General features: G+C 39.5%; 1 protein-coding gene across 2 annotated transcripts; it reads right to left on the reverse strand.

Moving 5' to 3' along the window:
- Positions 1-1,893: 1,893 nt before the first annotated feature.
- Positions 1,894-26,758, reverse strand: wnt2 (wingless-type MMTV integration site family member 2). Of its 2 annotated transcripts, XM_043708836.1 has the most exons (5): positions 26,676-26,758; positions 18,395-18,615; positions 17,002-17,279; positions 15,004-15,268; positions 1,894-2,123 (listed from the first exon to the last, which is right to left on the reverse strand). In XM_043708836.1, the coding sequence occupies exons 1-5, from the start codon at positions 26,756-26,758 to the stop codon at positions 1,894-1,896; spliced, it is 1,077 nt and encodes a 358-aa protein (XP_043564771.1). The 2 variants fall into 2 exon arrangements, with proteins under 2 accessions (XP_043564771.1, XP_043564772.1); XM_043708837.1 differs by lacking the exon at positions 26,676-26,758 and having other exon boundaries at positions 17,002-17,275; positions 18,391-18,536.
- Between the last annotated feature and the right edge of the window lie 693 nt (positions 26,759-27,451).

Raw genomic sequence — 27,451 nt, forward strand, 5'->3', positions numbered from 1 at the left:
CCCCAGGCCTCCTTTCCAATGTTTGTCACTAGACAGCAATCAATAACAAGAAGCCTTAAGGATTTCACCTCTCCCTGGGCCAGGAACATTGGGGATAACTAATTTGTCCCCGCCACTGCTCTGACAGAAATCAATAGATTGAGTGCATCAGTATGTTTATCCTATGAGCAACTTGGAGATATCGTTGGCAAGCGATGTACGTAGCTGCCTGCCCACTGGAGGAGTTTCTATTTAGCCACCTCTTAGGTACCTAGTGGAATGACATTTGGTTGAATACCTAGTGGGCGAATGTCCTCTGTGCTATTAGAACCTCCTGGTAATGCAAATTCAGCCTAGGACCATTGTCTCTCTCTCTCTCTCACACACACTCACTCACCATGATGAGCTGCCCAGCAATATGGCTCAATGATTAATGCTTCTTTATCAGCCTTTGGCCCAGCTCCCAGCCTTTGCCTCAGCTCCTGGCCTTTGCCTCAGCTCCTGGCCTTTGTCCCACTTCCAGATGACCAGTCCCAGGCTCCCCTGACCAGCAGAAATTCTGCTTCAGTAGTAGAATCTGTGTATATATACACTGTGATATTATTACAAAATGAAATGTAGTGACATTGGCAGGGTGGGATTGATAGTCCAGTTGGCTGAGTAATTGGTGTTCAGTGCAGAGTGATGCCAATGGCATCATTTTAGTTGAGGTTGAGGTTACCAGTGAAGGACTCTCCTTCTCAACCTCTCCCCTCACGTGATGTATAGTGACCTGCAGATTACATCACCAGCAATCATCTCTCTCTAAAGAGAGAGCAGTCCTATGATCTCACATATGGTAACTTTACCTTTAGTGACACTGACACATTCTGGTGTCAGGATGTCTGTGGCACTCACCAGTCCTCCGAGCATGCACAAATGGTTATTTTGACAGCCATACTTATGTTTAGGCCAATGACTGCAAACTAATTGGCCGTAGACAGGCAGGAGGATAGAAGAACATAGTAAGCCAACAGCATCAGGAGGTAGAGAAGTTGATGTTTTGGGTGTAAACCTTCTTCAGGACTGGGGATGGGTGTAAGAAGAGCTGCAGATCTGAGGAGGTCATGGCATTGTGGCAGTGAGAAAGGCACTCACTGAGTGCATGTCTGAGGGAGGCAGAGAACTTCTTCAAAGTGGGCAATCTTTGAAGAGACTTTGCCATGGAACAAACTTGGTTAGAGACAAAAAATCTACTGATGCTGGAATCCAAGGTAGACAGGCAGGAACTAATTAGTCAGCAGACTACCTGGACTATGAAGAGGCTGCTTTAGGTATGAAGAGCTTTTCTATAAATTTAGTTTGCTAACTGAAGTCTTCCTAAATTAATGCAGAAAACTATGATTTCATCAGTTGAATGAATGGTTGGGAAAGATGATTGTTTCAAGCAAGAATTATGGAAAGCAGATCATGATAGGGAACATAGACACATGGATTATTCTAACACAAGGCAGTAATATTTTATGGGTGATATAACTGCATTGAGATACCATCAAAATAAAACTTTCCATCTATAAGTTCTAAAGTTGGTGCAATTTGCTGTTTTCAAACTTTTGACTTCACAACCTGACTTTACATCCTGAATACATTTCATTAAAATTTAATAGCAAAGGACATACCAGTTACTAAGAACAATATGCTGCTTTTTGGTTAGGAAAGAGACATATCCTATTTCATCTTTTCATAACCAACACCCTGTTTGTACAGAAAACAACATAAATCTTCAGTGTTTAAATAATTTAGGATACTAGGAAAGGTAGGGCCAGCTGTAACTTCAGTAGAAAGAATAAAAATTGGAGATGGTTTTGCCTTAGTTAATAATGAGAAAAAAGGTATGAATGTTGACAGTCCCATGTCCGGACTGCCCCTTGCTTTTCATGTATGATCAAGCCAATCAGCATTCTTAGGAGCTTTGCACGTGTGCACATCCGTCATTTCGTGGCATTCCTTACAGCGGACCACACAACACCAGTGAAATTTACATTCACATTTCGTCACTCGCATGACACGGGATGTGTCATAGCCCCGTCCACAACACATCACTTCGCATCCATCCATTCCTCGAGAGGTCCTGTTACATACTCTGCCTGCTGTACCCAAAGAACCTGGCAAATAAGGGATAAATATCACAATGCTTTGCAACACTGAAAAAAGTAATTGATAGTTGACATAACATTTGCTTTTCACATGAACAGCCTACAGCATGTTTGAATTGCTGAGCTATATGAACCATGATAAAGATTATATTTCTACTGTTTTTTAGTCCAGTTTTCAATGTCTGATTAGCATGCAGCTCTCTGATATATGATAGCACACAAAGAACACCGAACTGTCACCTGTCATTCTATGTGATTGTGAATGATTAATGAGGCAATTTATCTCTACTTTGCATTGTAATAGAACATAGAACATAGAACAATACAGCGCAGAACAGGCCGTTCAGCCCTATATGTTGCGCCGAATGTTAAAATTGACAGATGATCCATTATAAAAGCTAAATATTTACTGAGCTTATTATAAAGTAAAATGGTACCTTCTCTGATGGAAAACAATGCACAATTTAATTGCATAGGAAAACAAAGACTTTGATCAGTTAGAAAAACATGTGCTCAAGGGCAACTGAGTTCAATGTTTCCTTGAGTATGTGTACATTTTCCTGTTCAGTTACTGCCCCCCACCCCACCTCCCCTGAAGTCTCTTGTTGGATTATATACCGGTGTTCAGTAGAGCCCTCTGGAATCTTAGCCATTGTTATTCTTCACCCAGGTACCTAACCAGTGAGTTACAGCTAGCTCATTATCCATTGAAATCTGAGACCCATCTTTCTGCTCACTGATCAAATCATGTGTGCTTTCCAGCAGTAGTCACTGGATGGTAATTGGAAGTGGCAGCTTTGGCTAGTCAGATTGAAATATTCCTATTCGCTGAGACTGAGATTCACAAATGCAAGACAAACAGAAAGGACAGCCAGCAAATTCCCTGGCTTGCATGGCAATACCTTTACCACAAATTCAGAAAGTCGTATGAACTAGTTTAAAATTCTAGTTATCATAGAGTTTGCACTAATTAATTATTTAAATTTATACATACAGCATTACATTTTTGTGTCTTTACTCAAAGTTCAGCAGAATTGTCATTCAATTATAGTCTTGGATATTTTGTTCATGGGTTTGAAATTGATCAATTCCAACAGTGTGATAGTAACAGATAGTTTTCACAGCTATGACTTTGATTTTAATTTGGGAAAGATTTTTACTTTCAACTCAAGTAAAATGACAGTAAACTAGGAAATGTCTCCAAAAAGAATTTGAAGTACCATGTTGTGAAGTTCAAAGGAAAAGAATCAGCTGGCAATTTGCTATGTGCCCATTTTGCACTGCTGGTCCAGATCAACTGCATTGCCAATATCTTATTACCTGCTTCACTCTGCTTTTTCAAATGAGGCAGGTACTGCTGATAACACAGCAGATGAAGAAGACTAACAAAACTACTTTCAGTGGCAAATGGGACCAGATTAGGTTAGGATATCTGGTCGGCATGGACAAGTTGGACCAAAGGGTTTGTTTCCGTGCTGAACTTCTTTATGACGCTATGACTCTAACTCACAATTATATCATCCTGATAGACAGGCAAAGAATGTCTTACAGAGGCATCATGGGCATGATCAGGTCAAATCTCTATCAGAGGATTCATTCTCAAATTTTACAATAATTTTTAATGTTAGCTGTTAATTATAGTTGACTCATTTTCACTGGGAAATAGAAGGGTGAAATACATTCAGTTAAAACCTTTACATTAGAATTTGACAACAAACTGCTCTTTTTGGAGTGATTTTAACTCATCAGTTAAGAACGCCTGAAACACCTTTTTTTTCAATTTCTATCTATTTTGTAACTTCGTGAATTTCTCTTCATTGCATCATTGATCTTTTCGATTCCTCAGCTAATATCTCAAACTTTACAGAGTCCACTGCTAAAGAAGAGAGTTACACCACTTTTATTCTTAAGTATAGCACTTACACATACTATCATTTGTTACCTCAATATGATGTGTTATCAAACAACAGTTAAATCAATCAAAAGAAGTCTCTGAAAACTGGGCTGTGAGAAGAATATGCTTCTAATCCATAGTAGCACATCTAAGCCATTTGCACAAATTGCATAATTGAATGACATGAGTAATACAAACAATTTAAAATGCATTGAACTCTAAGCACAGGAAATCAGATTCCTCTTCAGATCTTTATTGCATGCAAAAATCAATTCAAAACAAGAACTGAAGGTGGAATGTGTTAGAAGACAATGACATCAAGAACTGATTTTGGAAAAGATATGTTACTGGTTGCACAGTTTGTTTTCACCAGAATCCAACCTTGAAGGTAATTAGGGTTAGGATTAGCTGAAGCAAAGCTCATTTCAGAAAATGTGAATTTTCTATTATAAACATACAAACATTTAAAGATAATTTCAGTTGACTTGCAAGTCTCCATTATCAAAATGATTTCATATTACCAGAAATTATATGCCTATTGGGATTCATATATGAAAACACAGATTATTGGCAGGGAGAAAGTGAGGACTGCAGATGCTGGAGATCAGAGTCAAGAGTGTGATGCTGGAAAAGCACAGCAGGTCAGGCAGCATCCGAGAGGCAGGAAAATCAACATTTCAGGCATAGGTCCTTCATCGGGCAACCTCATTCCTGATGAAGGGCTTGTGCCTGAAACATTGATTCTCCTGCTTCTTGGATGCTGCCTGACCTGCTGTGCTTTTCCAGCACCACAGTCTTGACACAGATTATTGGCAGAGGCAGAAATGTGTCTAGGTAAGAAATGTTGAAATGATCGACCTGATCACATGTCATCGTAATATGGCAGTTTGAAGCCCTTGACCAGAATCAGTGGATCTTCTAAGTAGACAAATTTGTAGGACATTGTCACTGAGAACCAAGCTATTTTTATAACAGCTTTAAAATGTTGGATGACCATTTGAAGAAACAATTGGGCTCTGTGATCAAAGAAACTCATACCAAATTTTGACACTGGTGTTTGTGTAACAGATTGAAGAGAAAGAATGATTGGTATAAAAATGGATCAAGAGCAAAATGATCTTAGATGGCTGAACAATGCATAATTGGAACTCAGATTTCCTGTTTCTTTTGCAAATATTCTTTTGTAATGTATATCATTCTTGGAAACTCAAAGCAAAATGCTATGGATGCTGGGAATCTGAAATAAAAATAGGAAGTGTTGGAGAAACTCAGTAAGTCTGGCAGCATTGTTGAAGAGAGAAACTCAGTTAATGTTTTGAATCCAATATGCCTCTTTTCAGAACTCAAAGAGTTTGAAAAATTGCGCTTTTTAGGCTGGAGTCAGAGGGAGAGGAGGAGCAAGTGGAACAGATTGTGAGGATGCTCAGAGCAAAAGACATAAAGATAACTATTGGTTGTGAAGCTAAGATCCCTGCCTAACAAAGGGAGCAACTGAAGATGTTAAAAGAAGATGGGTCTGTTCTGCCAAGACATGCATTAACAGTATGTGTGCGCCTGTGTATGGGTAGGCGTGGTGTGGATGGGTGTGGTTGGAGGATTTTTGAAAAATCAAGGTTACAGAGGTGTCATGCTGTGACATTGTGAAATTCAACATTGAGTCATAAAGTCATAAAGTGTCTATGCAGGAAATGTGTTGTTCTACCAGCTGGTTTTGTGCTTTGTTGGAACATTGCAGCACGTCCAAGGCAGAACTACTTGCTTGGGAGACAGTGGTTTATTGAAATGGCAAGCAAATGGAAGGTTGGGTCACTCCTACAGACATGGTGGAGGTGTTCTGTAAAGCGGTCACCCAGTCAGCATTGGTGTCGTCAATGAAAAGGAGACCACATTGTGTGCAGCAAATACAATCACCTAGATTGAAAGAAGTGAGAATCTGCTTCACCTGGAAAGAATGTTTAGGCCTTGGATAGTAAGGAGGAAGGAGGTGAATGGGTAAGTGTGACACGATGTGTGGTAGAGGGAAGGTGCCATGGGTCAGTGAGGTAATGTTAAGAAAGATGGAGGAGTGGATCAGAGGGAATGGTTCCTGTGCAATGCTGACAGTGAAGGGAAGGAAAAGATATATTTGCTGCTCGTATCCTACCAAAGGTGATGGAATTTTTACCCTTTATACATTTTCATCTTCCAACCACTACCAATGGCAACACCTTTGTTCTCATTTCTCTGCACCTTCTGATGACAATCTGTTCTATTTGCTCCTATTCCTCTTCTCCCCCAGTGGGGTGTGGGGTGGTGAGGATGGGATAGGTGAACACAGGTAGAGGGTACAACCTGGTTGGTTGATGGGAGGAATGAATCTGATTTGTATCTGGAGAGGAAGGGTCGATCAGAGGAATGGAAGGCAGGGGGAAGGGCTGAGAAGGTAGTCAGGGGACGGGAAGGGAGGTTTTTTGAAATTGGAGAATTCAATGTTGAGTCCTCTGAGATGCCCAGGAGGAAAATGAGGTGTTGTTCCCTAATTTGCTTTACAATTTTCCAACCCTTTTCAGTTATGAAGAAAAGTCATACTAGTCTTAAAACATGAACTGTTTCTTTCCCTCCACTTTGCTGCCAGACCTGCTGTGTGTCTGCAGCACTCTCTGTTTTTACTTATAGTATTCTTGGGTGGTTCTTGTCTGTTCTGAACAGATGCAGCATCACTTTTACAGTTTGTAGATGAAAATAATCATTGTGGCACTGAGATTTGTTGTGGCTTTCCTGCACTGGGAGACAGAAGGGCACTAAAAAAAGCAATCACACTACTAAAATGCAATAATTCAAGTTTCAACCAAGCAAAACAAAAAGAGCTATAAATGCTTACGCCTAGAGTAAATACATGAAGGAAACTGTGGATTGTGGAACCTTTAGGACTGTGGACTGTGTGAGTGCTGGCTGCCCACATAACTCTCACCAAGCCGAGCCAAAGTTAAATGTTCAAGTTTTACAAATTAGACAGAGAACCAACCCAAGGGCACTCTCTCTGGGAACTGATTTCTGAAGCAGCTAGAATTGGTTTTAAAACTATACAGCAATGAAGCAGATTATTGTATTAAATTAAAGCTTTTTAAAATGTCAAATATTTTGATTAAATTACAGGATGGAAACATTGACTATAACTCTTATAATCTTGATTAAAGCCTTTGACACAAATAGCCTCAAAAATGTTGTCTTTCATAAATCTGCCAATACTGAGTGTGTTGGCAGTAGCTGTGAAAGTGTGGTGCCTGAGTGGCTGTAGTGTCTGAGCTTTGCTCTCAGAAGTTGCCACAGAATGAGCAACTTTGCTATTAGACAGTTAATCATCACTTGTGACTTAAGACCACAGAATTGCTCTCAGATTCCAAACTCAATGGAAAGGTGTGTAAACACCATAAAATAAGGCTGCATCTTTTTGGAATAATCATAGTGCAATTTTTAAAAATTCAGCAAATAAAACATTGAACATCAGTGGAAAGGACTATTGGCTTCTCCCCTCTAGTGATTTCAGGAGTGTACAAAAACCTCACTAATGATAGACACTCCATTGGTATTTGAGAGCAATAAAAGATGAGCCAGAGACCAAAGAAAGTGTGTTTGAAAACTCAGTAAAGTGAATTATATAGATAGAATGACTCATGTCTAACAGGCCATACACTAGCACCTATCAAACATACAGTGAGATAAAATCCTAGTGAGTTTGGTGATCTTATTGCACAGTCCAGTATGAGAAGAGGTACCTCAACAGTCACATTGCCTAAAATTACCTCAGTCAGTACCAACCACAAGTTGAACTTGAGAATATATATTTGCATGGCTTATTCCTCTTTAATGCATTCTGGTTTTTTGTTCTTTTTGATGCTCACAAAGAGTGAATGGGTCTGCCAGTTCTTCCCTAATAATAAATACTGAAGTTCTGTTGTTAAGCAGATCACAACTTGGGAGCTGGCTGTATAAAGTTGTGATCTGTCGGTATTAGCCAGGGACTATTACTGCAGTGTGGAGATGATATTACACTTTCATTCATAAATCTGAAACACCAAGGTCAGCCATGGGCTTAAAGGTCTGCTAAATGCTTGCCTGTGTACTTGCTTTTCGAAGTAGAATAGAAAACTATGTTGCATTACTTGACCAGAGTGCTCTGTGAATCCAGAAGAGTTAGTTACATGATAGATGCTAGCTAAATTACTTTTCTTTGATAATTATTCACGAGCACTGTATGCTGAAATAAAAAGCATATATGTCAAGAGGATCCCTGACAGTCACAACATTCCTTTAGCCATTTCACGCTCCTGGATGGTTAATTGGCTGGAGATAGGATTACTGAACCTCAGCACTACCTTCAGTGCTGTTCATTGCTGGCCAGCTGCTGAAGCTTTCAGGATTAGATATCATAGAATCCCTACAGCGTGGAAGTAGGCCATTCAGCCCATTGAATTTACAATGGCCCTCCAAAGAGCAGCCCACCCAGATTCACCCTCCTAAGCTATGTCTGCTAATACACCTCCCTTGCACAACCCTGAACACTATGGGCATGTTAGCACATGGCCAATCCACCTAACCAGCACATCTTTGGACTGTAGGAGGAAACCCACGCAGACACAGGAAGAATGAGCAAACTCCACAAGGACAGTTTGCCCAGGGGTGGAGTTGCACCCAGGTCCTTGGTGCTGTGAGGCAGCAATGCTAAAGACTCAGCCACCATACTACCCAATAGATATGGGGTAGGGTTTCCTGGTGGGGACATCATGGAAGCCCCAGGGATGGCAGAGGGAATTTGAATGTGGGGAGGCAGGCTGGGAGCAGTGAGGAGTTCGCAATGGTAAGTTTTGGCATACAGAGAACACTCAGCGGGGAAAGACCTTGGGAGTGGGAATATCTGATTCAGAAATGGGTGTGTGTGTAATGGATTTCCTTGTTCAAAAGCCGAGCAGATAACATACAGGTTTCACCTCCACCACCCACTACCCCTCATCACTTAGCTCCTCACACTGGCTGAGAATTTGAAGCTGGGTGAAACGTGGTCCAAAATTGAATTATAATTGACCACATGAAGATTTAATTAGAGTGAGCGTGGGCAGTTTGCCCCAGGAACTGTAAAGTTGCAAACAGTTTAGGGTGGATAAGAAGCAAGGACAGCTAGAGAAGTTTTAAAATCCCCCCCATCCCCTGCAAATCCATTGGCAGGGGACTGTAAAACAATGCCCTGTGAAGTGTACCTGCTACTAGAATGTCAGAACAGCAGTCAATTTGTGTGAAGCAAGGTCCTACAAAGATCCTATGTGACAATGATCACAGAATTAGTTTATTTTATTAATGATGTTAATTAAGGGATAACTATTGTTCAGGAAATCAGGCATATTTCTCCTGCTTTTCTTCATTATAGTGCTGTGAAATGTTTTATCCAAGAAAGATGACGGGCTTTCAATTTAACATCATATCCAAATGGTGGTAGCTCTGACAGTGTAGACATACAGTCAGGCAGTACTCTAACTGCATTCCCTCAATGCTGCACTGGAGTGTCAGCCTTGATACTTATGCTCAAATCCTGGAGTGACACCAGAGCCAAAAGCTTTCTGACTTAAATGCAAATAGTCTACCAGTTAAGCCATGACTGATACAACTATAAACTATTATAAAATAGGTATAATTAAATAAAATATATTAATTATGGAATAAATAAGGTTTAAGTGCCAATACTGATTGATATCTAAGGAGCATTCATACGTGCGTCAGCTTCAGAAGTGATCTTTGCCCTTGCATTAAAGGTAAACATGTACAGTGTAAAGTGAATGACACAACATGAATTGACATAGAAATAAAGATTACATGCCAGAGTTTCTCACAACAGCTTTAAGCAGCTGTACATTAAGTCATGAGTCTGGAATCAGCTTGCAAGTATATAATAACTAAAGGGTTAATGAATAGTGAAAGTTGCTTTCTCTGTTGTTATATTTATAACAAAAAAGAGTAATAATAGTAGGCTGATTTCTCAAAGAGGCTTCTCACCTTGTAAACATTTAGACACAGCTTGGAAACATCTCCTTGCCCCTCACTTTTACCAACCCACATTCTGAAATCATGGGATGTCCAAATATCTGCCAGTGATATTATTCAGTCTCTAGCTGCAGGCAGGCAGCAAAATAAACATTCTCATAATAGGATACTGTATCATTTATTGTCATGAGTTATTCATCCAGGGAAGGATTCTATATCTTATCTGCATTCTCTTCAGTGTAAAAGTTGGCAGTCATTTGATGTGGAGGAATGAGTGACCAGTTTACAGACATTGGAATGTTCAGTACTGAAGATGACCATATTCTTAAAGTAAATAGGTTTTCACTGACCATACTGTGCAACAGTTAGACATTCATTCTTCATTTTCACTCTACCATCAGCACTCAGGAATGATCAAAGCTGATGTGATTTCTGGTGCTTCTTTCATGAGGTAGAATTTTAAATTATAGTTAGTCATTTGACATCCAGCTGTTACTAGCCTTAGAATCTTGGAAAACCATTCTCACTCTTAAGTCAGAAGGGTGAACGATTTGAACAATCTATCCAGCATTATATTCAATTGCAATGCTGAATGCTAACACTGCAAAGAGTTGAAAACATTAGAAATTCCCAACACTGACTTTCTCATTTTCACCACAAGTTTCAATCTGACATTTTTTAACTTGAAATTGAACTTAATTTGATACTGCATTGTGAACTTTTTCAACATTCCAGTAGTACATTAGAGTATGAAGTGAGATGACATAAATTTTTAAAGTTATGAAAGAATGGGGCTTGGTAAACAGAAGCACAAATTGACAGGTCTAGAGGTGGGGTTTACAGTTTTAAGATTAGATGCAACAGACTTCAAACAGAAAACAAGAGAAACATCTTCATATATTCAATTATTAGGCTGGAGGATTCACTTCTTGGAATAGTGTTTAAAGTAGAGCTGTGTCAACATTCAAGATTAGAATGAGTCTGCAAGACTGGTGCAATGATTCCGCAAACTAAGTTATTGCCTACAGCACAATACTTGGGGTAGGGAAAGAGCAGAAATCTGATTAATGAACTCTTGAAATTCAGGCATGGAAAATATCCACCAAACAGCAGACTTCCAACATTGGAAATCTGCTACCAGCATCTTTCTTTCTGACTGTCAGACCCAACAGACCAGCTTTAAAATTAACTGAAACTGTGAGGTCTTCCACACTGTCATGGACTGTGAGCTTTTTTTATGACCATTGACTGTCAGCAAAACTGACAATTGCTGAGAGTATGAACTGACTGCAGAGCAGTGAGCAAAGAAAAGACAGAGCTGCTTCTCTAATCAGAGCTTCGTTCTCTCTTGGTCTTTCCATTCTTCAAGTGACAGAATCTGTAAGTGGAGAACATCAAGGGCAGGTACCTGTAAATTGCACTTGTTATAGTCCTGAAAGACTAAAAGGTTGCTCTCTCCTTAGTGAAAGAGACGATGGGTGATGGTTTAACCTGATGGTCATCATGTGTCAGGCAAGGCATGAAATTCATGGTAGCCTCAAAATCAGCCATCCACCAACTGAGCTAACCAGATTCAGAGTAAGACCGTGCAATTGGAAATTGCTGAGCAGTTATTTTGCCCTGCCCTGATGTTAGGTATTCTGGTTATGCTATCATCCGTCACTTTGAGCAGATGATCAAAGTCCAGTCAAATCCATTTGACATCATCTAGAACGCTGATGATAAGAAGCTAAATAAGAAAAGAAGAGGCTGAGACCCTGAATAAAGTGGTTATGGGAGTCTGGATCAAGCTGGGGGAGTGGGGGGGGGGGGGAGGAATGATGAAAGTCTGTATCAGGCCAGCTGTTATCCTCAATGTACAAGGTTCTCTGTACTCAAGAGTGGGAACCCATCCTGGGATTGTCAATGACAACACTTCAGGACTCTTCTCTTGGTTTAATAAAATCCTGCACACAATCTATTGATTGGGGGAATCTATGATAGGCATAATAATATTTAAGGCTGTAAATGAGGGATCCAATGTTGGGGAAGATGACTATCTTCAATCCCACAGTGTAGTACCAAACTGAAATTTGAATGCATTGGTTCTTGGCACAGCATATAATTAAAAATTCAGATTTTTTTCATTCATATGTACAATATTCATCTTTGAAAGTTTTGTGTGTGTCTGCGCACCCCTGTGTGCATGTTTGTGAAAATGTGTGTGGTGCCAAGTAGCTTGGTTAAAGATTCACCTCGGTCATCTGATACGCTTACATTGGCTGTGTGGATAGCTGGAGAACAGAATATGGGAACCGGAAAGTAAGTTCAATCACATAACACTGACATAGTTTGTTTGAGCCAAAATAACTGTTTCATAATGTACCATCTATATACATTTATAATCATTATTTTTAACTGGCTTGCACAAACATTAATATACATTTTGGATGAGAAAAGGATTAAACCTATGATGTTTAGTTTTACAATTACCAGATTTCTAGACATGTCCAATTTTTGGTATTACACCAGTAGAACATTCCATTTTCTACCCACAATACATTGTTGCCAATTCTTAACAATTCTTTGCATTTCATGGTTCACTGACTTGGTGCCTAGCAGATCTGACTGTGAAATTTGTCTTTGACACATTAGAGTTCTGTCAGGTCAAGTGAAAGTATAAAGGAAAGGCAAATCATCAGCAGATGTTGTGGTGGAAATATTCCACAGACATTCTTCATTTTCAACACATTTACTGCTATTTGTAGGTAATGAAGCTAACAGATGTCACAAAAATAGATTCAATATGAAGACCATGAATATCAAATGTTCATGAATGTCATAAATTTCCCTTCAATCTTGTTGGTATAATTTTTATACCCATAGCCATATTTGCATAATCATGTACTGCTTAGAATGTTTTAACCTAACCAACTGTTACCTGTGTCACTGAATAATTAAAACTCTGACAGTCCTGTAAAACACATAAAGTACACATTCTAATGTCAGCTAACTTTGACTGTTACAGAAAAAGAAAAAAAATTGTTGAGTGAAAAACTTCTCTAATGAAGTAATATTTTCCTGCCATTCCTAAAGCTGCAGCTGTATTCTGGCACAGTAGACAGAAGATTGTAATATATTCTGATGGATTACCACATGACTTTAAAGAAAGCATGTGTGTGCCAACAAAAAGTGTGAGTAAAACAAAAGCATGAATTTGCAAGATGTTATGCAAACATTTCCAGGGAACACTAATGTTTGCTTTAGGACTGTAAAATTTGCAGAGACGATTGAACACTGTATACTTGCCAGGAGCTGTGTAGACGTAAGCTAGTATTGGAAGTACTGCTCCTACTGTCAAAAGACTGCCACCCACAATCATTTAGGACAAAACAGGGTTAAAACACAAACTAATTTCCTTTTGTTCAAGAATTCACCACATTTAAAACTATTCAAAACTTGGGATTTTAGATGGAGTAATAAAAAGCACTGGAAGCCTATTTAATCTGGTCAAGTTCAACAGCTATTTAATTTGTCTATGACGAAATGTGCACTAGTGAGTACATGAAAGCTTGTAACTAACACAGCATAGTATGATTGCTGAATCTAAATTCATTGCAAAATATTTACAAAAGCATTTTAAGATTGAAAGGACTATGCTCGGGTTATTGTTTGATTTTCATTTTCCATGTAACTCTTCCTGTCCACTCCAAATGCCCTTAAATTTCCCATATTGGCTTAATATCATGAAGTACAGAATGTGCTTTTATAACAATAGGATTAAAAATGTCAATACTTCTAGTCTATTAGATTAGATTACCTACAGTGTGGAAACAGGCCTTAACAGTTCTACACCGAGCCCCCGAAGATTAACCCACCCAGATCCATTTCTCTCTAACTAATGCACCTAACACTATGGGCAATTTAGCACAGCCAATTCACCTTGACTGTGCATCTTTGGACTGTGGGAAGAAACCAGACCACTCAGCGGAAACCCACACAGACACAGGGAGAATGTGCAAACTCCACATAGACAGTCACCCAAGGCTGCAATTGAGCATGGGTCCCTGGTGCTGTGAGGCAGCAGTGCTAACTACTGAGCCACAAACTTATATCAAAAGAATTCATGGAACTCCCTTCCAATCAGATGCTAGATGTACCTACAGTTCAAAGACTGCAGTGCTTCAAAAAGACAGCTCATGACCATTTTCTCAATGATAATTAGGGATGGGCAGTAAGTTTTGGCCTAGACAGTGATTCCCCACATCTTATTAACAAACTGTACATATACATATATATAGCCTGCCTCCTGTCTTAACTATTTTACATGAATATTATGAAAGGTAACTGCCCAACTCATTTTCTTTAAGGAAGCCAGAGGTAGCATTCATTGAAACCAAAAGCACATCAACATTTCAACTAAATTATTTCTGTCTGCTTCACCCAATGGACAGTTTTGCCAATTAAGTCCAAAAAGCAAATTTGTGTTGAACATTAAGATGTTCTCTTATTTTCTAGTAAATGCTGCATCACAGGAGGAATGTTATGGCTTCTTACTATTGGTACTTTCTACTAGCTTCAATACTTCTTGTTTGGGTATGGTATGGTTTAAGTGCAGTGTGAAATGTCTTTTACTTTGTGTAGTAGCACTCCTTGTTCCTCTCTCAGAAGATCAATGTTAGTGCATCAATGTCATTTTTCAATTACTGCTCTGGAATCATAATGAATTAATGTTGAATTGAAGGTCATAAAGCCATCAATTTTTATACTACACTGCCAATTTGAGTCAGATGCAAACCAAGTCCCGTAGGAGAAAACAAATCATCGAAGAAATTCTGGTACAAAAGGCAACATATATGGAAGGATATGTACTGTAACGTAAAAACAATGTTGTGTTTTCATGAATACATATAGAAGTCCAGCCTAGATTACATTGTGATAGCAGCAAGCAGAATGGGTTTATATTCAGTAAAATATAATACAAATAGTGTAGTGATGGATTACCTGCTTCTTTGTCCATGACACAATAATCTGGTGAGTTCTCAAAGTATACTAGGTCATTTTTTGTTGGCTTTTTAAAGTTCTTGTTTGCTACAGTGAAACCAGTCCCATCTTGGTTCATGATCACCTGGATAGCCCCATTATATTTTCTCCGCAGGTAATCACCAGTTTTTTGAAAGTCTGCCATGGCAAGCCAGCAAGTTCGCAAAGTACATGATCCACTAACTCCATGGCATTTGCATTCAAGTTTCAGGAAACGCTTGACAGCCTGCCAGGGAAATAACATAGTGCCTTCAGTTCTCACCAACAATACCACTGAAAAGTCAATTCACTGGAGACATCAGCACCAATAATCAAGACATAACAAATAAATAACTGGCACCAGGTGAATCTAACTACAAATTAAGCAATATTACAATTTAATTGCTCAAAACTGTTGCAATTTTATTCCAGCCATAACCTAAGACAAGAACAAAGTAGAAAGTTGTTCAAATCCTATTGATCGTGGATTCATGTGCAGGAATTACAATTGCATCTACTCTTATTAAAAATTTAAAGTATAGTATATATTTTTTCTATGTCTGGTTCTCACTGGAATCCTGAAAATATTGAGTTAGAGGAACAGGATGGTTTCCACCAAGAGTTGTTACTTCCACCGTACTGACGTTCGCAGGGTTGTCAGCAACTTTCCTACCCACAAGACTGAGAGATAATTTATTACAATGAGCTGATCTCTTGTCTAACCTATGGGTGGAGAATTAATTAATTGTTATACTTGGCAAGTCCTAAAGGTTAGTCACACCACCCCTCCACCCGCATAAAATCAGAGCACTCTAATTCTGTCGTTGACACCAGAGTGTGATTTTAAACAAAACTGTTGATATTTTGAATAAAATTAGTAACAGTTTATTAAAAAGAGAAAAGATAAAAGTTATTAACTTATCAAGGTTCAACCCTTTGTCAAAACTGACAAAGGGGCTGCAATCAAAGTAATCTTTTTCTTTTCAGCTGTTAGTTTGTTTCTTGTATTTTATGCATCTTCTCAGATTTATAGTGCTTTAAGTTCACCCTCCCCCTCTGCTTTTAATTTGTATTGCTAATATACAAAGCTACTTTCAGCGAGGAAATGAAGTGGGGCAACTGGACAAAAAACTAACTTTCAATCTTTTTGAATTTATGTAAAAGTTATTTTAATGTTTCTTAGTGTTGCAAACCCAAATACGGATACTGAAAAGAATGGAAAGGATGAACTGGATTGATAAAGTAGCAAATGATGAAGTGCTGTGGAGAGTAAATGAATAAAAAAATTAGCTGAACATAATTAGGAAAAGACAGTGACTGGACAGATCACATTTAAGAGAGAATGGCTTTGTAAGAGGTGTTACCAAGAAACGATTTCAATGAAAAAAATAGAATGAAGGACTGTCAATATAAGGCAGTTTGAAAATTAAAGCAACCACTGGCAAGTAAAAAGTCTGACATAGTATAAAGAGACATGGAAAGACTGTTAGGAGCCAAGGTCCTGCTTTCAGGTAAGCACACATGATGATAATTACTGCAGTAAATGTATTTTTCTGTCCTGTGCAGAATAGTTATGTGTTTCTGTCAATGTGATTAATGCAGGCTAATGTACATCCTGAGGAGTACCTTGCCTGACTGGCCACAAATGTGACTGGTGGAGAGCTTAGTGAAGAAGGATGGTTGGGATAAAGTGGGGCAAACTTTACTTTTAATTCAACCTTTTTAAAGTTAACATTGGATCTTTGATGTTGCCTTTGGATGCCTGGGGTAGGGAAGATTTTGGTAAGCACATCAATTCACAAACACTTTTTAAAAAGTCATTATTCCATTTATGCAATATTGAGAACGTGTTGCATATTTTTTATAATTGAAATTAAAAGAATTTTGCATATATTCTCAATTTTGCAAAAGCACACTTCATTACCAAAACAAGCACATAGTCTCTATTTAAAAGAAGCTGAAGCATAAGAATGAACAAACCTTTCTGCCAGCTCGGTTATTATGAAGGTTCATCAGTGCCCTAGCATCCTTTCCTTTCTTTTCCTTGGCATCCACAAATGCTTTAGCAAAACTAATACCATAGTCAATATTATCACTGCATCCTCCCCAGTCGAAGGTTCCTTTGTTGTCCTTGGATGTGCCTTTCTTCTGAGGATCACAGGAACAGGAGCTGAGTTCTCCCTGACTACAGGCTCTTGTTATGGCAAACACAACTCCTGCAGAGGAGATGGCATAAACAAAGGCTGCTTCTCTGCTACCTGTATCAGAATAGCACAAGATAATTGGTTAAAATGCCTCATGACACAACACAAGCCCACGTAAACAGAAATGAATACCCACTTAAAGGATTTTATTTACCATCAGTATCCCTTTTCTACGTTCATATTATTTTTTTCTAATTGATTTTGAAATTGACCATGTATTCAAAAGATCTGTATCTTCAAAAGTACAAATACTTATGGGAAATTAAAAAATTAAATATTGTTCGACAATGCAAACACAGGGAACATAAAACCAGGATGCATTTTTGTGTTTAATTCTTCTTCAATTTAGGACCCAAATTCTCTCAATTATCTTACGTCTGTCTTTCTTAAGTGAAAACATTTCATAATTCACTATTTTGAGAAGGCAATCCTTCCGTGGTTTAGGGTTGTAAATGCATCCATATACAACTTTAATGAAGGCATAGAAATAAGTTAGGATTTAATTCAAGTCACCATTTCATAATCAGAACAAAACAATATCTCACACAGTTGGAGTAATATTTAATTATATAACAATTGTTGGTTAAATAATAGTGATCAACAACTTACATTGTCACAAGGATACAAATTAAAGGAGGAGGAGTACACCATGCAGTTCGATGAGCCTGCTCTGCTATTCAATACACTCATGGTTGATTTTGGGTTTCAACTTTGTTTTCTGCCCACTCCTTATATCCCCGATTCTCTGAGAGATTAAAAATCTGACTATCACAGCCTTAAATGGTTCCTGCAGAAAATGCCAATGATTGGCAATCTTTTTAGTAAAATATTTTCTCCTTATCTCAGACTTAAAACGGGGCTCATGTTCCCTGACACTGCAGATTGTTAGTCCAGCAAATCAAATTCTACTCACCCATCTAAGTTTATGAACACAAGAGTTCATTTGTGGGTGACCTCACTCTGGCCTAGGAGGATGCACAGCTAACAGTACAGGTTTTGACCTGCCAGTTCTTCTTCACATTTCTCAGCTATCTTTGAAAAGGCTAGCAAATAAAATATAACTGCAATCTAAAAAAACATCGCCACATTGAGGAGAACGATTTCAGTAGTTGTGAAAATAATCATATCTCAGGACGGTGGTGTGGCTTTAGGTTCCACGTTTTACGTACTTCGAAGCATGACTCTACCAAAAAGCGTGTGGTCTCTGTCCAAGGTGTTACAGTTCCAGCGGTGATGACGGAATTGATGCTGACATTCTGCAATCCACTCTTTAGCACCATCTCCAATAGACTGCATCGTATCGGGATGTTTGTGACAAAGTTGTCGCTGTCTGCTCACTAAGCCTGGGATGTTGTCGCAAATCACTCGGGTTCCAAGGGCACCCATATACCTGTCAGAATTGATAGAAATGATAAAAGAAAGTCATATTCTGGATATGTTTAAAAGTAGAACAGATTTTTTTTGCAAGTTGCAACCAAATATGATTAAATGCTGTTAAATCACATATTCAAATCACCTCTCCACTCATCTTCAATCTCCCCGTTTTATTATTTTCCTCTCTATCTCACGACCCCCGCCTCATGCGCAACCTCTACTAAATGAAAAGTAACTAAGTCTCAAAGTATCAATCCATATTGGAAATATCTACTGTGGTTTATTAAATTGGGAGTCAGAAATCCTGTTGTTGTGAAATTTATTCACTGGAGGATCTCTTGTCTATATCATATGGAAAGCATGTTGCTTGAAGTTGAAATATTGTTATCTGTTTGGCATTCTAGATAAAGGCAAGAAGTCATTTGACCTGATCATTTAAAAAAAAACTCCCAATTCCATGCAGCTACCGCAACTTAGTAGCAAATAGAAATATTATTTCTATGAAGCTGCTGCTCAATTGGAGAAAAATGTCACTCTTTATTTCTAGTCTTAATTGAGGGATTGTATAATTCTCTCCATGTTTTCTTGGCAGGACAATAGGGCTTAATGATACTTCAACAATGATTGCTGCAATATTTAAATCGAACCTTGGAAATCATTGATACGTCTTTGGCAGTTGTTACCTGTGGTTCTCATTGAACTTTCCCAATGGTAGGTAAGGATGGATGATAAACCAAGAATGCATATATTAAAAAAAAAGACCCCATCATCAAACTGGGTCCCAAGAGTTTCAATCCTTCATGCTCCTGATGTGGAAAAATGTAAACAGGTTGATAGCTGGACCATAGTAGTACTGCTGCCTCAATATTTGACTTTATAGTAATCATTAAGGAACTGGTGCACTTGAAGAGATTCATTGTAAGGCCAATGGTGTCATTCAGTTTCCTGACAACTTGTTCTTTTCCCCCGACCAAGCCAGGTCACTAATTAGGAGGAACGTACAAATAACTCCATGTTGTTGTCTTTGAGAAAAAACCCGACTTCAAATTTTAACATTGATTTGATGAGACAGCTATTTGCAGGTCATTATTCCAAATGGAAATGAAAAGGTGATTATTTGAGACTTGAGCTTTGAAAATCTTCACTTAAGCAGCTAATGGCCTGATAATTTGAAGATGACAGAATCTATTGTATTTAATCATTGTATAGGATTTTCTGCAAAGACCTTAAAATTAAAAATAAATTCATTTCTTCAACCTATGAAGATATGAACCTCTGATAGGGGAATGGGTCTGGGTGGATTACTGTTCGGAGAGTCAGTGTGGATTTGTTGGGCCGAATGGCCTGTTTTGACATGATAGGGATTCTTTAAAAAAATCTATAGACAGAGAATGTAAGAATGCAATCTTAATGAGAGTATTTTTTTCTACCACATTCAATGATCCTCAGTAAAATAATTTGATCTATTTTTATTTGATAGTATGAGTGCTTCCTTGAGGTGGAGCATGGGGATGTGTGGAAAAAGCTTATTGTCGGATGAGTTCAAGATTTCTGCTCTGCATCTAACAATGATGTAACTAAGCTGCCTGGAACCACCATAATTATGTGACTGGACTCTCAATTGTCCCATTCTCTAGTATTGATTCTCCCCTCCCTGACAGTAGAAAATAATGCAATCATGCCCTAAAAATGTTCTTAAAGCAGAAATTGTTCTCAAAGCCAGAAGTAAATGGTTGGGACAGACCAAATTATACCATTGCATTTGGCTATATTGACCCCAAAGAATAAAAATTCTATAATATTAAATAAATTTTATGACTTATTACAAGAAGCATAAAGTGTGAACCTATTGTCAGTACAGCATATGTGTCCTGATACAGTGCTGAAGAACAGTAAATCTCCTCCCAAGGTAAGTTCCTGAACCTGATCATTACATTATAGAGAGGTTACTGTCCTAAGAGATGCGGAGGTGCTTGTGTTGGACTGGGTGGACAAATTTACCTTAAATTTACCTGGAACATCTCTGACACTTCCCTCCCCTTCCTGGACCTCTCCATCTCCATTAATGATGACCGACTTGACACCAACATTTTTTACAAACCCACCGATTCCCACAGCTACCTGGATTACACCTCTTCCCACCCTACCTCCTGCAAAAATGCCATCCTGTATTCCCAATTCCTCCACCTCCGCTGTATCTGCTCCCAGGAGGACCAGTTCCACCACAGAACACACCAGATGGCCTCCTTCTTTAGAGACCACAATTTCCCTTCCCACATGGTTAAAGTTGCCCTCCAACGCATCTCGTCCACATTCTGCACCTCCCTCCTCAGACCCCACCCCTCCAACCATAACAAGGACAGAACGCCCTTCCACCCTACCATACTTCGCATAAACCAAATCATCCGATGACATTTCCGCCACCTCCAAACAGACCCCACCACCAGGGATATTTTCCCTCCCCACCCCTTTCCACCTTCCACAAAGACCGTTCCCCCCGTGACTACCTGGTCAGGTCCACGCCCTCCTACAATCCACCCTCCCCTCCTGGCACCTTCCCTTGCCACCGCAGGAATTGCAAAACCTGCGCCCACACCTCCTCCCTCACCCTCCATCTAAGGCCCTAAAGGAGTCTTCCACATCCATCAAATTTTTACCTGCACCTCCACCAATATCATTTATTGTAACCGTTGCTCTCAATGCGGTCTCCTCTACATTGGGGAGACTGGACGCCTCCTCGCAGAGCACTCTAGGGAACATCTCTGGACACCCGCACCAATCAACCACACCATCCTGTGGCCCAACATTTCAACTCCCCCTCCCACTTAGTCGAGGACATGAAGGTCCTGGGCCTCTTTCACCACCGTCCCCTCACCACCCGATGCCTGGAGGAAGAACGCCTCATCTTCCGCCTCGGAAAACTTCAACCCCAGGACATCAATGTGGACTTCACCAGTTTCCCCATTTCCCCTTCCCCCACCTCACCCCAGTTCCAAACTTCCAGCTCAGCACTGTCCCCATGACTTGTCCTACCTGCCTATCTTCTTTTCCACCTATCCATTCCACCCTCCTCCTTGACCTATCACCTTCATCCCCTCCCCCACTCACCTATTGTACTCTATGCTACTTTCTCCCCACCCTCTCCCTCCTCTCATTTATCTCTCCACCCTTCAGCACTCTGCCTGTATTCCTGAGAAGGACTTTTGCCCGAAACGTCGATTTTACTGCTCCTCGGATGCTGCCTGAACTGCTGTACTTTTCCAGCACCACTAATCCAGAATTTGGGTGGACAAAGTCAGAAGTCACATAACACCAAGTTATAGTCCAACAAGTTTTTTTGAAATCACTAGCTTTCAGAGCAGCGCTCCAAAAGCTTGTGATTTCAAACAAACCTGTAGGACTATAACCGGACGTCATATCACTTATGACTTCCTAGACTAAGCGGGGAAACTGGAGAGGCAGTGGCCAAGTATTATGGCCATACTATTAATCTTAAGACTGAGGTAATGTTCTGGGGACTTGGGATGAATCCCATCACTGCAGATGGTGGCATTTGATTTAACATATTGTAGGAGTCTGGAAGTAAGAGCCTAATGCGTACAATGTTGTTGATTGTCAGAATAAACTATCTGGTTCATTAATGTCCTTTAAGAAAGGAAAGCAACCCTTACCTGGTCTGGCTTACATGTGACTCCAAACCCACAGCCATGTAGTTGACTCTTAATTACCCTCAGCCAGCAATACTCACATTGCGAGAATGAATTAAGAAAAGGAAGTTAACAATCCTAGCTCATTCTGATAAATTGCAATGCTACAAAAAAGGTGGAGGAAAATAATCACTAAATATAAAAATGGTGGGAGAAATTAATATGTTATCATTTAAATAATGAAACAAGATACTGCAAGTTAGGAAATAGAGCTTCTTTCTGCAGTTATTTGCCTAACATATAAGTCATTGATGTCAACGTTCTCAATGTCAGCAATATATAATCATTGATGCTGAAAATGAGAAGACAAACAAAAACATTCTGTGAATGCATTCTTGTATAGTTGTGGCAGGAAGAGCCTTTCACATCAAAATAAACTTTTGGAGAGCTATCCCTGAGATTGCTGTTTGAAAGCTAAACTTGCTTCTGACATAAAGAAGATAGAAAATAAAAATGAACAGAGCAGAACATCATTTTGTGGTGCTGTGAAATTCTATTTTCATCTTTCTTCCATTTGTTCTTCTATCAAGTTTTCTATCTTGAACATTTTGAGGTCCATATTAAGGACTGATACAGAACGTATTCCATTAAAAGGTAAAATCAAAATTTATCCATGATACTTGATGAATAAATGAAGATATAAAGAACGAATTGAGGATTAGGAAAGAGCTATGCGTTAAGTACAAATACTACAAAGGAGTGCATGATATTACTTAGGGACAGAAGCAGACTATTCAGCTCTCTTGAATCTACCATGCCAAACAATATGATTATGACTGATCAAACACATTAATGTCTTTTATTCAACACATGCCATAACCCCATATGCTATAGGTAATCAGAAATCTATCAACCTCTACCTTAAACATACTCAAATACTAAACTTCCGCAGACCTCTCTGGCAGAAAATTCCAAAGATTCACACTCATCTGAGTAAAAGATGGTCAGGTGAATTGGTCATGCTAAATTATCCATAGTGTTAGGTGCATTAGTCAGAGGCAAATGGGTCTGGGTGGGTTACTCTTTGGAGGGTCGGTGTGAACTTGTTGTGCCTAAGGGCCTGTTTCCACACTATAGGGAATCTAATCTAAAATCTAATTTCAGACCTATATGGTATTCTCTTAATTTTAAATGATGCACCCTGGTTTTAGACTTCCTATCTAGGAGAAACACCTTACCTTTTTGCCTAATCTCTCTTCTTAGGACAGTCTTGCCATTACAGGAAAAAAATTCTCATGAACCTTCATTGTGCTGTCTTTATGGTAATAATACTTTTCCTCAGATAAGAATACGAAAATTGCACAAAGTATTCAGGTGCAGTCTAACCAGCTCTTGTACAATGAAATAAGATGTCACTTTCCTGTTCTCAAACCTTCTTGTAATAAAGGCCTATCATTCTATTGACATTCTAAATAACTTACTGCACCTCAGTGCCTTGATAACAAGGACATTTAAGTTATTTTGGAAATCTATACTTTCCCACCTATTAGCTTTTGATAAATACTCCGCACATCAGTTTCTCCTACCAAAGTGGATATTCTTATGTTTTTTCACATTATATCCCATTTGCCACGTTGTTGCCCATTCACTAAGCCTGTCCAAATTGTCCTGAATCCACTTTACTACTTCCTTATATCACGCATTGTCACATAGAATGTATCATCAGAATAAGAGGTGATCTTATTGAACGTTACAAAATACAGTATTTAAAGGGATAGATGGGCAGACACACATGAGTTTCTTCTAAGAAGGAAGTTAGGAAGTCTAAAACCAGGTGGCATCATTTAAAACTAAATTAATTAACAATAGGAAATGGAACAAAGAGCCATGCTCTTCTTAAATTTAGCTGAGAAAAGTTACAAAGTTGCTCCATAAACAACAGTATGGGTTGATTTGGCCAAATCACCTGTTTCTGTGTCACTTTCCCAATGTTCTCCTATTTTTACACATAGCTTTGTATCATCAGCAAATATGGAAATATAACATTTGGTCCCTGCCTCCATTGTTATCTATTATGAACAGCTGGTGCCCAAGTACTGATGCTTGCATTACCCTGCCAGTCACAGCCAGCCTATGTGAGAATAACCCATTTATTCTTATTCCCTGGGTTATGTTAGTTAGTCAATAATTAGTCCAAGCCAGTATATAGAATTGAGCTATGCTAAACCTGCGAGCAAGATTAGTCAGACCACATTAGAATATTGATTGCATTTCTGATCAGCGTATCATAAGAAGATTATGGAGACACTAAGGACAGTATAAAGAAGTTTCACAAGGATGAATACCAGAAATTGACAGGCAGACTGCGTCTCTTTTCTCTTAAAGAGAGAAGGTTGGGGGTTGACCTAATGTCTTTAAAACAATGAGAAGTTTTGATAGAGTGGATCCAAAGAGAATGACTCTTCTTGTGGAGAAGAGAATGGCTATGGGCCATCATCATCGAATAGTCACCAAAAAATCCAATAAAGAGTCCAGAAAAAAAAACTTCTTTATTCTAAGAGTGGTGAGAATGTGGAACCTGCCACCACAGGACGTAATTGAAGCGAATACTACAGAGGCTTTTAAGGAGAATCCAATCAATTAACAAGGGAGAATGGAATGAAGAGCTATGCTAGTAAATGTAGGTGTGGAAATTTAGGAGTGGATCTAGTGGAGTATTATCACCAGCACACGTTATTTCGGCTGATTCGCCTGTTTCTGTGCCCTTTGTAATCCTGTGTAATACCATGTAGCTAATTATTAGTTTAGATTAGATTCCCTACAGTGTGGAAACAGGCCCTTCGGCCCAACAAGTCCACACCGACCTTCCGAAGAGAACCCACCCAGACTCAATTCCCCACATTTCCCGCTGACACAATGCACCTAAAACTATGGACAATTTAGCATGGCCAATTCACCTGACCTGCACATTTTTTGGAACCTGCACATAGTATTTGAAATATCAAAACATTCTTAAGTTCAGGTACATAAAGGTGGCGTCTGATGGAAGGTCATATCTACTTGGTCTTGCTCTATTCAGCTGCTGGACAAAGTTCTTTACAAATAGCTGTTCCCAATTTTGATGAGCTAAAGTTTGAGTGCAATTTCGGTCATAAAGAACTCATCAATTTAGGACTCTTTTAGAAGATTGCATAAACTTCCAACTTTGCTTCATCCCAATTACTTGTAAAAATTTTATAACAGTTTGCTGATTTTTTTTAAGAAATCGAAGATTTGTTTCCTGACACATTTGCAAAGACAAAGTGTTTGTGCTTACAGATTGAAGGAGTTTACTTTTAGTATTTGGCGAGTCGTCATTGCTAGGTTTGTGGGTTGAGCCGGTTGCAAGGTCTCGAGCAAAACGCCTATCGCCTATCGTTTTGGATGGGCCCAGACGTTTGCCATCGAGAATGACACTGTCTGAGAGCAACTCTAAATTATTAGGATCACAGCACGTGTCATGTAAATGCTATTTTGAGATTTACTCCCTGTATATCTGCCGGCATTTTCATTCAGAATCCCAATTGATCGGCATTTAATTTGACAGATTCAAATGAGCACTTCAGGGGATGGATTCGGAACTATTAGTTTTCAGCTCCGTATGTATGGGCTGAGAGGTGAGGGAACTGTTACCAACAAGTTAAAAAGAAAAACAGCAGGGCAAAGCGTTGTGCAGATTTGAAAAAAAGTTCTTAGATGTGTAAATCCTCAGCTTCACAACTCACAATGTCAGAGTAGGGCAAACATTCGATCATTTGTTTCCATCTGGGAAGTATTTACTGCGGGGCTATTGTACGGTCTTGAACTCCTGTCTGTCCAAGTTGTCTATTCTATCCCGTGAAATGTGTCGTTTCTCTCAACATGTTCATTAAGATACATCGCTTGTTTGTTGCCACTGGTCTCCTTTACGAGTGAATAGCCTCACCTCAATCCCCAAACCTTCTGCCTGAAGAGGAGAGATAGTAGTGCAAGAGACAGTCTGTGAAATATTGTGCTTTCGGAGTGTAGGCACATGGGCCAACACTGGTGTTCCACAACGCGCACCCAACAGGTTTGGAAGCTAAATAAAATGTGGAAGTTTGAACTGGCCCTTGTTCAGAAACTGAGACAGAGTATTGACTTTTCAAATAAAGAGTGGGGGAGATGGTAAAACGAGCTTTAAGTACAGGAAGAGGTGGCATTTCGCAAGCTATTTCTGTTCTCTGATTATTTTCACTTGCAGCAATCTCCAGGTTGAGAGCATTAGGACCGCGAGGAAGTCGAGTGCGTTACAAACTAAAAAGGCGTAAAAACCATCAGATTGCTGGGCAGGGACGGGAGGACCGCGGTGTTTAGGGGTTATTTATCTGCAGTTCTTCAAACACAAACCTACTAAAAGTGAGGGACTTACCACCATGACGAGCAGACCCGAGGTGCGAGCCAGACGCAGATCAGGAACAGGGACAGCCAGAGACCCCGGAGCAGGGAGTTCATGTTAAAACGCTGCAGTCCTGATCCCAGTCAGATCACACATGGCTTGGAGGAGATGTTCCATCGATTGGCGTTTTCAGATGAGCAAGCGCCAGCAACACAGACGGAGCGAGTGTCTACTGCCTGAGTCCAGGGAGCAGTTCACCAACATTACAAACGGGGCAATGCATACCGCACGGCCCGTTGTAGTTTTGCCAACAGAAGCATTTGGTAAAGTCTGGTGCCTGGTGCACTTTCCAGTTACTGGACTTGCCTTTGCTTGTTGTGGGACATAGCCGTGTTCATTTTTGTTGGGGTTGGGGCTGGGGTGAGGATGAGATTATCAAGGCTGCTGCCAGTCCTGTGGTTCCGTACGGGGTGGGGCGAGCATGCCTTGATGGATGAAATGATTTAGCGGCAAAGCCTCCCTAATCCGAGGCGTCAGCACTTCATTATTTTCATAGGAGGGACCAAACTCGTCAGCCTTTAACTGGACTGGACTGGATAGTGGGGCTTCCCATGAACGCCTTCCAACCAAAGCGAGGAATCAATAATATATTGGAAATTCTTGTGGGAATGCGATTGGGAAAACGAGGTTTCTGTTGGATGCGATAGAGCTACAATGGGCAAATACAAGGCGCAAAGGGACAGTGCTCCTGCCATGGTCTATAGGGAGCTCACTATAAACTCCTCGACCGGAATAAACTGTTAAATACT

The sequence above is a fragment of the Chiloscyllium plagiosum genome, chromosome 19 (assembly GCF_004010195.1).
Source record: "Chiloscyllium plagiosum isolate BGI_BamShark_2017 chromosome 19, ASM401019v2, whole genome shotgun sequence".
Lineage (NCBI taxonomy): Eukaryota > Metazoa > Chordata > Chondrichthyes > Orectolobiformes > Hemiscylliidae > Chiloscyllium > Chiloscyllium plagiosum.

Coding starts and splice junctions, on each gene's coding strand:
- wnt2 (XM_043708836.1), bottom strand. CDS start 26,758: ATGAACTCCCTGCTCCGGGGTCTCTGGCTGTCCCTGTTCCTGATCTGC. Junction 18,616..26,675: donor CGGGTCTGCTCGTCATGGTG/GTAAGTCCCTCA, acceptor CAATTCTGACAG/GTATATGGGTGCCCTTGGAA. Junction 2,124..15,003: donor TGTCATGGACAAAGAAGCAG/GTAATCCATCAC, acceptor CTTATTTGCCAG/GTTCTTTGGGTACAGCAGGC.